This window comes from Phacochoerus africanus, chromosome 16 (assembly GCF_016906955.1).
Source record: "Phacochoerus africanus isolate WHEZ1 chromosome 16, ROS_Pafr_v1, whole genome shotgun sequence".
Taxonomy (NCBI): Eukaryota; Metazoa; Chordata; class Mammalia; order Artiodactyla; family Suidae; genus Phacochoerus; species Phacochoerus africanus.
Genome location: NC_062559.1, coordinates 6,329,020 through 6,339,883, shown reverse-complemented (window position 1 = coordinate 6,339,883; position 10,864 = coordinate 6,329,020). Strand labels below are relative to the sequence as shown.

The 10,864-nt window shown below is 53.1% G+C and overlaps 1 protein-coding gene across 1 annotated transcript; it reads left to right on the top strand.

Annotated features, from left to right (window-relative positions):
• The first annotated feature begins 504 nt into the window (after nucleotides 1-504).
• AOC1 (amine oxidase copper containing 1) lies at nucleotides 505-8,451 on the top strand. The gene is made up of 5 exons (XM_047763716.1): nucleotides 505-686; nucleotides 4,304-5,886; nucleotides 6,655-6,940; nucleotides 7,307-7,439; nucleotides 7,692-8,451. Exons 2-5 carry the CDS (start codon nucleotides 4,308-4,310, stop codon nucleotides 7,959-7,961), a joined length of 2,268 nt encoding a protein of 755 aa, XP_047619672.1. The 5' UTR covers nucleotides 505-686; nucleotides 4,304-4,307; the 3' UTR covers nucleotides 7,962-8,451.
• Nucleotides 8,452-10,864: the final 2,413 nt, after the last annotated feature.

Genomic DNA, 10,864 nt, shown 5'->3' with positions numbered 1-10,864 from the left:
CCTCAGCCATCCGCATAGACTTTCTCCCCAGCCAGCTGCTCCCTCCTTCCTGAACCCTGCCAGGGCATCAAGATGGCCAATAAGACTTCTTCCTGAGTCTCAACGCAGTGGCTTCTCTCTCCCAAACTATTCTGTCACTGGTTCTCCGTGGGTCGAATTCTGATTTCGACGTGGGTGTCAGCCTCTACCAGCCTCTGCCTTTGTCCATATATCTGCTTCGGGTGTGACCCCTCGCTAGCAAATGTCCCCCAGTCCTTATCTCTGGCCTCGGAAACTCAGCACCTACTTAAACAGACCATGGCCCAGCACAGCTTGTAACAGAGCGTCCACAGACGGCTCCTGTGGGAGGTCCCGCCGCAGCAGGAGGAACTACAGATCTAGACATATGTGCTGTTGGGAGAACTTGAAATGACCCCTGACCCTGACTGCAGAAGTGGCGATGGATTGGGGAGTTTCCAAATGTGGGTGCTTGGGGTAACAGGAACCCTCCAGCTGCAGTAGGCAGGGCTCTCTGCATGTCCTTGTGCCCCTGCCCCTGCCCCTGCCCACTGCAGGTCACTGCCTTGGTCAGCACATACCTTACCCTGTTCCTCCCTCCAGGGCAGAGTCCAACAGAGCCATAAAGCTCAAGAAGGAGTCCGAGGCAAAGGCTGGCAGCAGAAGTGAGCCCAGAGCAGAGCACACAGGTATGTTCTGATGGGACATTTGGGGAAAGCCAAGCAGGGGCTGCCTGGGAAGTGGGGGGAAGCCAGGCAAATGGACATGGGGTGAGGGATCAGGGGACACAAAGCCACAGAGGGAGGAGGCTAGAAAGTGAGGGGCAGAAGGCGTCACGCCAGGGCACAGACTGGCCAGGGGCAAGGTGGGGAAGGGGCAGCGAGGAGGTGGCTGCAGTTTTCTGGGTGCCGGAGATGAGCAGGGGGAGGAGAATGTGGGTTTCACATCTCCCAGCATGGAGGCCTCGCTGGCTGCCCAGTTCCCCCTTCTCCCTTGGCTTCACTGCCATTGTTCATCTCACTCACGGCTCTCTGAGACCCTGAGGATTGTACTGGGAAAGGTAAAGATTAAAGGAAGAGCCAGGTTCAAGTTAAAGGACTGCAAGGCTCTTTCACATGTCCCTTCTTGGCCGAGCAGAGAGCAATTTGGGGACAAGTGGTGTCAGTGAAATTTCAATTAACTATCAGCTTAACAAGAAAAAAAGGCAATTTTTTTTTTTTTTTTTTGGCCACATCTGCATGGGCATGCAGAGGGTCCCAGGCCAGGGATGGAAGCCACACCACAGCAGTGACAATGATGATTCTTATCTGCTAGGTCACCAGGGAACTCCAAAAAAGGGAACTTTATTCAAGGTAAACTGAGGATTATAACCCAGGAAGCAGATTTTCAGAAAGCTCCTAGAACTGTTCAGCTAGTTAGATGTCAAAGGAAGCCATATACATTTTTTCTTACGGCCGCACCCACGGTATATGGAAGTTCCTGGGCCAGGGATTGAATCCAAGCCAAAGTTTCAATCCAAGCTGCAGCTGCGGCAACTCTGGACACTAACCACTGACCTGGGCTAGAGATCAAACCTGAGCCTCTGCAGCGACCCAAGCCACTGAATCAGATTCTTAGTCCATTGTGCCACAGCAGCAACTCCAGCAATGCAACTTTTTAAAAGAATAGTGTTCTTGGAGTTCCCATTATGGCACAGCAGACGCAAATCCAACTAGGAATCATGAGCTGGCGCGTTTGATCCCTGACCTCGCTCAGTGGGTTAAGGATCCGGCATTGCCATGAGCTGTGGGGTAGGTCTCAGACGTGGCTTGGGTCTGGCGTTGCTGTGGCTGTGGAGTAGGCCGGCAGCTACAGCTCTTATTCGACCCCCAGCCTTGGAACCTCCATATGCCACAGGTGCAGCCCTAAAAAGCAAAAAAAAAAAAAAAGAATAGTGTTCTTTCCCAGTTCTGTAGGTGGTCAGGGTGACTTGCTTCTCACTTTGTACCTGCTTACCTGGACTATGTGTCCTTGGCAAACTTTACACAAAATATCAATATATCATTTTGATGTATGATCTTCTTGTCTCAAAAATGTATATGACCAGAGTTCCCACTCCTACGGGCACAGAGGGTTAAGAACCCAGTTGCAGTGGCTCAAGTCTCCGCAGGGGTGCGGCTTCAATCCCTGGCCTGGCACGGTGATCTGGTGTTGGTGCAGTTGTGGCACAGGTCGAAGCTGCAACTCAGATTCAATCCCTGGCCCGGGAACTTCCATAGACTGCAGGTGTGGTCATAAAAAGAAAAAGTTACATTGCTAGCATCAGAAGAAAGAAAAAAAATTGATCCTTACAGCCCGCAGGCACTCCCATCCATCTGGTTAATGTGTAAAACAGATTCACACTGCACAGTGGGGAAGGGGGGTGGAAGAAGCCCGAAGAAACACACAGAGAGAATTTTATGTCTAATTTTTTCTTATCCTGCCTTAAAATATAAATTTCATTTCATCATTTTCCCTCCTGTGATCTTTAATCTTTTGATAGAAAGCATTAGGTGATCCAATATTGGTGGCATCGTGACACCGGAGTGGTTGCTTATCTGCCCTGGATCCATCGTGCCCCTCAATGCTGAGTCTTAACTGCCCAATTCTTTCTTGCCTTCTAAGAGGTTAGTTAGTAGAATGCTTGGCAAGGACCGATAGTCAATTCCAGGCTGTCCAACAGAACCTGTGCCAATTTGACTCTGTATGTACACTGTATACACCCACTGTCTTATATAGAACTATAATGGGAGCATAAAAGCCAGTCGCTTACAAGCGTCTTCATAAAAGCATCAGAGTGAGACAATGACGGTCCCTAAAGGACAGACTTAAGCATTGTTCAAGGCCAGATTACAGCAAAATTGTCAGGGAAATGTGGCTATTTCTGTGCCATACAACATTTTAAGATAATACCTAGAAGGATGGCTGACACACCAGGACATCTGAAATTTTAGGAACTGCACGTAATTTCTAGACCTGTTATACTAATATCATTTACCGATAAAACATAGCTTAAGAAGACTTACTATTACTCATTTGACCATGCTTCCCATGTAATTCCATATCCCACACCCACCTCCTCCCTTTCATCTTTCTGTGAGATGATCAGGGGTCCGCCAAAGCATTCCGAAGTTAACCAGAGGTCCAAAGAACTTCATTTAGAATTTCATTCAGGAAAGTTTGTCCAAAGGTTCACACATCAAAAGGACATACAGATATGTTACATAAAATTCACCAAGGATACACAGTGAGTGTGGGTTCAATCGTATAAAGAGGAGACAGGCACATGACCCCCTACGGAGCTGGGAAAGAACACTATTCTTTTTGGAGGTTATGCTAGGGTCAGAAGAAAGAAAAACATTTGACCTTTATGATCCAGTAGGCACCCCCATCTCTAGGAGCCCTGGTTAATGTGCAAGACAGATGCCCATGGTACATCGTGGCCGCGGTGGTGGGGGGCGGGGGTGGCCCAAATAAACAGGGTTAGGGTTAGGGTTAGAACTCTATATGCTGAGGGGCAGCCAAAAAAAAAAAAAAAGAAGAAAAAAATTTTCATTTTCCTTTTGTCTTTTTAGGGCCGTGCCCAAGGCATATGGAAGTTCACAGGCTGGGGGGTCAAATTGGAGCTGTAGCTGCCAGCCTACAGCACAGCTCACGGCAGTGCCTGATCTTTAAGCCACTGAGTAAGGCCAGGGATCAAACCCGTGTCCTCATGGATAACAGTTGTATTCGTTACCACTGGGTCGTAACAGGAACTCTGGAAAAAAAAAAAAAATTTAATAAAAATAAATTTAAAAAGAGGTTTACAGACCAGGGAGGAGAGAGCAGAATTAAAATCGATGCAGAGTTCCTGTTATGACTCAGTAGTAATGAACCCTACTAGTATCCATGAGGACCAGGGTTCAATCCCTGGCCTTGCTCAGTGGGTTAAGGATCCGGCGTTGCTGTGCGCTGTGGTGTAGGTCACAGATGAGGCCCAGCTCCTGCAAAGGCCAGCAGCTGTAGCTCTGATGCGACCTTTATCCTGGGAACCTCCGTGGGCCACAGGTACGGGCCTAAAAAGCAAAAAAAAAAAAAAGTTATTGATGGAAAGCTTGCCCAAAGCGGCATTGGGACCTGCGTGCGCTCCCCACTGTCCCTGGGGGCTGCCTCGGGCTAAGTGGGGCAAGCCAGGGAGTGAGTCTGCAAGACACCACAAGCCTGGGGATGTCTCGTCCCAGACTCGGCCTGGTGGAAACCCATTTCCTCCCACAAAACTATTAAGTGCCTCTCCTCTGCTGCGTTCCAGAGCCATGGGGCGGGGGACCCTGGCCCTCGGCTGGGCCGGAGCTGCTCTCCTGCTGCTGCAGATGTTGGCCGCAGCAGAGCGCTCCCCACAGACCCCAGGCGGCAAGGCCGGGGTGTTTGCGGACCTGAGCGCTCAAGAGCTGAAGGCCGTGCACAGCTTCCTCTGGTCCCAGAAGGAGCTGAAGCTGGAGCCGTCGGGAACACTGACCATGGCCAAGAACTCCGTGTTCCTCATTGAGATGCTGCTCCCCAAGAAGCAGCACGTGCTGAAATTTCTGGATAAAGGCCACAGGCGTCCCGTGCGGGAAGCTCGGGCCGTCATCTTCTTCGGAGCCCAGGAGCAGCCCAACGTCACCGAGTTTGCGGTGGGGCCGCTGCCAACGCCCCGTTACATGCGAGACCTGCCCCCGAGGCCTGGGCACCAGGTCTCCTGGGCCTCCAGGCCCATCTCTAAGGCAGAGTATGCCCTCCTGAGCCACAAGCTGCAGGAGGCCACCCAACCCCTGCGCCAGTTTTTCCGTCGCACCACGGGCTTCTCCTTCGGAGACTGCCACGAGCAGTGCCTGACCTTCACCGACGTGGCGCCCCGCGGCTTGGCCTCTGGCCAGCGCCGCACCTGGTTCATCTTGCAGCGCCAGATGCCAGGCTACTTCTTGCACCCCACGGGGCTGGAACTCCTGGTGGATCATGGAAGCACGAACGCCCAAGACTGGACGGTGGAGCAGGTCTGGTACAACGGGAAATTCTACCGCAGCCCCGAAGAGCTGGCACAGAAGTATAACGATGGAGAGGTGGATGTGGTGATCCTGGAGGACCCCCTTGCCAAGGGCAAGGATGGAGAGAGCCCGCCAGAGCCAGCCCTCTTCTCTTTCTACCAGCCACGTGGGGACTTTGCCGTCACCATGCACGGCCCCCACGTGGTCCAGCCCCAGGGCCCCCGCTACAGCCTGGAGGGCAACAGGGTGATGTACGGGGGCTGGAGCTTTGCCTTTCGCCTGCGCTCCTCCTCTGGGCTGCAGATCCTGGACGTGCACTTCGGGGGTGAGCGCATAGCCTACGAGGTGAGCGTGCAGGAGGCCGTGGCGCTGTACGGAGGGCACACCCCTGCAGGCATGCAGACCAAGTACATAGACGTGGGCTGGGGCCTGGGCAGCGTCACACATGAGCTGGCCCCTGACATCGACTGCCCAGAGACAGCCACCTTCCTAGACGCCTTCCATCACTACGACGCAGACGGCCCCGTCCTCTACCCCCGGGCCCTCTGTCTCTTTGAGATGCCCACAGGGGTGCCCCTCCGGCGGCACTTCAACTCCAATTTTAGCGGCGGCTTCAATTTCTACGCGGGGCTCAAGGGCCAGGTGCTGGTGCTGCGGACAACGTCAACGGTCTACAATTACGACTACATCTGGGACTTCATCTTCTACCCCAACGGGGTGATGGAGGCGAAGATGCACGCCACCGGCTACGTCCACGCCACCTTCTACACCCCTGAGGGCCTGCGCTATGGGACACGCCTGCACACACACTTGATCGGCAACATGCACACGCACCTGGTGAATTACCGTGTCGACCTGGACGTGGCAGGTAGGACTGGGGCTTGGAACCACCCTCCTGGCCAAACATCCGCCTCCCAGCGACACAGCTCACGCTCCTGGGAGATGGCGCTAAAACGCCCCCAGAAGCACATGATCACGAGAGTTTGCCCAGCCTGCCTGCGTGAAACCTGCGGTGCCAGAAAAGCGTGCGCAGGGCAGGGGAGGGGGGACGCCTAGGATTGTAAGAAATGGTGCTGCCTAGCACTTCAAGGGGCTGCGGTGTCCTCAGGAGTACTCCTTGTGTCTCTTGAATTAGCGGTGTCACCTTAAAGGATGGCTAGGGTTTGGGAGTTCCCACTGTGGCTCAGCAATAACGAACCCAACTAGTATCCATGAGGAGGGGGGTTCAATCCCAGGCCTCGCTCAGTGGGTGAAGGATCCAGCGTTGCTGTGGCTGTGGGGACGGCTGGTAGCTGCAGCTCCAGTTGGACCCCTAAGCTGGGAACTTCCATATGCTGCAGGTTTTTTGTGGGTTTTTTTTTTTTTTTTTAAAGGCATGGGTTTGGCCTGACATCCAATCACGTGTAGAATAGGCTCCAGGACCAGAGGGGTGGCTTCTCCTCAGAGCCTGAGAGGCACGGTCGAATCACAGCTGTCTGAGCTGTCTTCCCCCCGCTCTGGCTCAGCACGTATCCCCTGCATCCTCTTCACTCCCAGGGTTTGCTGTTGGATGTGGGCTGGGACGGAGGTCCCGCTGCGGAATGAGGAGGTTTCAGGTCAGGATGCTTGATTCTCTGTCTTCCCTGTGCACCTGCAGGCACCACGAATAGCTTCCAGACCCTGCAGATGGAGCTAGAAAACATCACCAACCCCTGGAGCCCGAGACACCGCCTGGTGCAGCCCACGCTCAAGCAGACCAGGTACTCCCGTGAGCGCCAGGCAGCCTTCCGCTTCGGACAGCCTCTGCCCAAGTACCTGCTCATTACCAGCCCCAAGGAGAACCCGTGGGGCCACACGCGCAGCTACCGCCTGCAGCTCCACTCCATGGCCGACCAAGTGCTGCCCCCGGGCTGGCAGGAGGAGCGGGCTGTCACCTGGGCCAGGTAAGAGGCCCAAGAGGCCGAGAGGGCTCCTCTCCATGTCCCCGTGTTTCCCTGTGTCTGTGTGTGTCTGGGTTTCTGTCCATGACATTCTGAGTCTACGTGGTGGTGTATCTGGGCATGTGTGCACATGTGTGCACACACGTGTTTCCTGGACGTGTGGCTTTGTGTCTGGGGAGGGGGCGTACAGAGCCCCTGCGGGGAGCCCTGGAGCCTCCACTGACAGTGAGTCTGGCTGACTCCCAGGGGTTAAACCCGCACTGGGGGAAGGCAGGAACTTTCCCCCACCCTTGACCCTGAAGATGCTCCCTGGGAGGGGCTGGGAGGCCCCCAGCACCCGGAGCTACCCAGCTTCTCCGCCCCGGGCAGGTACCCCCTGGCCGTGACCAGATACCGGGAGTCTGAGCTCTCCAGCAGCAGCATCTACAACCAGAACGACCCCTGGGACCCACCCGTGGTCTTTGAGGAGTTTCTTCGAAACAATGAAAACATTGAAGATGAGGTACCAGCCCCACCCGCTTCCAGACCCAGCCTGAGACCAGATCCCGGGGCGTCCCGGGAGCCCCGCCCAGCCCCTCCCTCCACACCCCACCCCAGAATCCGTGCCAGGTCCCACGATGGCGAAGGCCAGCCTGCTGTGTGGAGAGCGAGCTCGGTGGCCACCAGATTGGCCCGATCCTTGAACACAGGCTTGGGGGTTGCCCACCCCCTCCTCTCTGAGCCTCCCCAGCACAGCCCGCCCTCTCTCCCACAGGACCTGGTGGCCTGGGTCACAGTGGGCTTCCTGCACATCCCCCACTCAGAAGACATCCCCAACACGGCCACACCTGGGAACTCCGTGGGCTTCCTGCTCCGGCCCTTCAACTTCTTTCCAGAGGACCCAGCCCTGGCGTCCAGAGACCTCGTGGTCGTGTGGCCTCTGGAAAATGGCTCCACCTACGCCCAGCGCTGGATCCCCGAGGAGGACCAGGGCTGCCTGAAGCCGCCCCCTTTTAGCTACAATGGATCCTACAGGCCTGTGTGAAGGCCTCTGGCCCCCCACCACTAACTCCTACCTGAAGCCCGAGGTTCCCCCACACACACCCAGGAACAGACAGGAAAGCCCTTAGGGCCCAGTCCTGTGCTGCCTCCGGGCAGGGAGGCACAGCGGGCGAGGCCACCCACCAGGCCAGGCGTGCAGGACACACACAGATGAGAAACACAGACCTCGCCCAGGCTTCCACTCACCTTGGACTGGCCCAGAAGACCTCCATCCCTAAGGAAAAATGACACTCACGGACACTGGGGCGACCTGTCGCAGTGGCTTAAAGCATCAGAGACCACAATTCCCTCTCGGGGGCTGTAGGGGTTCGGCTGGGTCGCTGAGAGGCAGGCAAAGCAGGACAACCACAGGAAGACACTAGGGAACAATCTAGAGAAATTGCTAACACCTGTACCCTTTGACACCCTGGTCCATTTTCTAGGGGTTTCTCCTGGAGACCTCCCTCCAAACACAGGAAATGCATTCACAGAAAGTCACTGCCGTATGGTTTGTACGAGTAAAGTCTGGAAACAACCCAAATGTCCCGTCCACAGGAGAGACTTCAGAGGTCTGGATACACCAGGACGTGTCCACACAATGCAAATTCGAGGTGACTGCAAAAGAAAGGTTTGCATGGGGACCTTCTCTGTACAAATGGGGAGAGCACCAGGATATACTAAGAAAATAGGTGTAGGAGTTCCCGTTGTGGCACAGTGGTTAACGAATCCAACTAGGAACCATGAGGTTGCGGGTTCGGTCCCTGCCCTTGCTCAGTGGGTTAAGGATCCGGCGTTGCCGTGAGCTGTGGTGTAGGTTGCAGATGCGGCTCAGATCCCACATTGCTGTGGCTCTGGCGTAGGCTGGCAGCTACAGCTCCGATTAGACCCCTATCCTGGGAACCTCCATATGCCGCGGGAGCGGCCCAAGAAATGGCAAGAAGACCAAAAAAAAAAAAATAGGTTTAGAACAATATATGCATATAGCGTGCGTATCTTTGTGTAAGAAAGCAGAGGAATGTATGTATTCGTAACAACCCTGGAAAGATACACGAGACACTAATAAAAACAGTTACCCGTTGTCTTCTCCTGTTCAAGGTGCTATAACAGAGCACCGTACATAGGCTGGGTGGCTTATAAACAGCAGCAGTTTATTGCTCACAGTTCGGGAGGCTGGACAACTAAGATCGGGGTGCCAGCATGGTCAAGTGAAGGCCCTCCTCTGTTTGGGGGTTTCTGTTTGTTTGTTTGTTTGTTTGTTTGTTTGTTTGTTTTCATGGCTGAATCTGTCACTTACGGAAGTTCCCAGGCTAGGAGTCAAATTGGAGCGGCAGTTGCCGGCCTACACCACAGCCCAGGCACATCTGCAACCCACACCACAGCTCATGACATGCAGCCTTAAAAAGCAATCCATCAGTCAATAAATTAATTTGACAAGGGATTAGTAATAGAATACAGAAGGAACATCTGCAAATCTGTAAGAACAAGACAGGAACCCATGCTGGAAATGGGCAGGATTCATGGGAAACTCAAATCGATAACAAACAGGTCAAGGAACCTCGTTACATCTGAGCGACAGGACAAGTCAACTTTCTAAGGATGATGGGGAGACAGGCTTCTCACTGACGGAGGGGGGATATGAACATGGAAAGGGTGAAAGCGGAATAAACCCTGAGGCCCTGAATGGGCATTGGAGCTCTGTGAACCCAGGGAGAGAACACGTATAAAGGACTTTGTCTGTGTCCCTCCTGCTGTCCCCACGGACTGGGCTGGAAGCAGTCACGCTCCAGTCAAGGACAGCTCACATCCAAATCCGGTTTCCACGTCACACTCTCCCTGAAAGGAACCAGGGCTTCTTGGAGGAATGGCGAATTCGACCCCTAGCCTGGGAAACTCCATATGCCACAAGAGCAGCCCTAAAAAAAAATTTTTTTAATGTATTTAATTTTTTATTTAAATTTTAAAATGTTTTTAAAATAATATATACACAGGGAGAAAGATGGATAAAGCTTGGTTGTGTTTTTTGTCTTTTTTAGGGCTGCACCTGCGGCATATGGAGGTTCCCAGGCTAGGGGTCGAATCGGAGCTGTAGCCGCCGGCCTACACCAGAGCCACAGCAGCAACACCGGTTCTGAGCCGCATCTGCAACCTACACCACAGCTACACCACAACACCAGATCCTTAACCCACTGAGTGAGGGCAGGTATCGAACCCGCAACCTCATGGTTCCTAGTTGGATTCGTGTCCACTGCACCACGATGGGAACTCCATATACCAATTATATCTTAATAAAACCGCTGAAAATTTAACATAAAAAAATAAAGGGATATGGTATGAACAAATCTTGTGATGAGGGCATTTTAACCAAGTCACAAATTCTCACATTCAAGAACTGCATCATAAGAAGGAAATACTGCATCTAAGTAATTCAGTAGTAAGTATTATACTAAAAATGATGAAGACGGGGAGAAAGAGAGGAAAACATTATTTCAAAATAAGAACACACCGGAGGAGTTGCCCTCATGGCTCAGTGGTTAACGAACCTGACTAGCATCCATGAGGATGCAAGTTCGATCCCTGGCCTCGCTCAGTGGGTTAAGGATCTGATGCTGCGAGCCGTGGTGTATGTTGCAGACATGGCTCGGATTCCGAGTTGCTGTGGCTGTGGAGTAGGCCGGCGGCTACAGCTCCAATTAGCCCCCTAGCCTGGGAATCTCCATTTGCCGCAGGCGCAGCCCTAAAAAGACAAAAGACCAAAAAAAAAGAAAGAAAGAAAAGAAAAGGCAACATATTGAAAAGAAGAAAATATTTGCAAATCATGTATCTGATAAGGGGTTAATACTCAATGAATCAAGAGCTCAAACACCTTAACAGTAAAAAAACAAACAAACAAAAAAAAGCCCATACTAA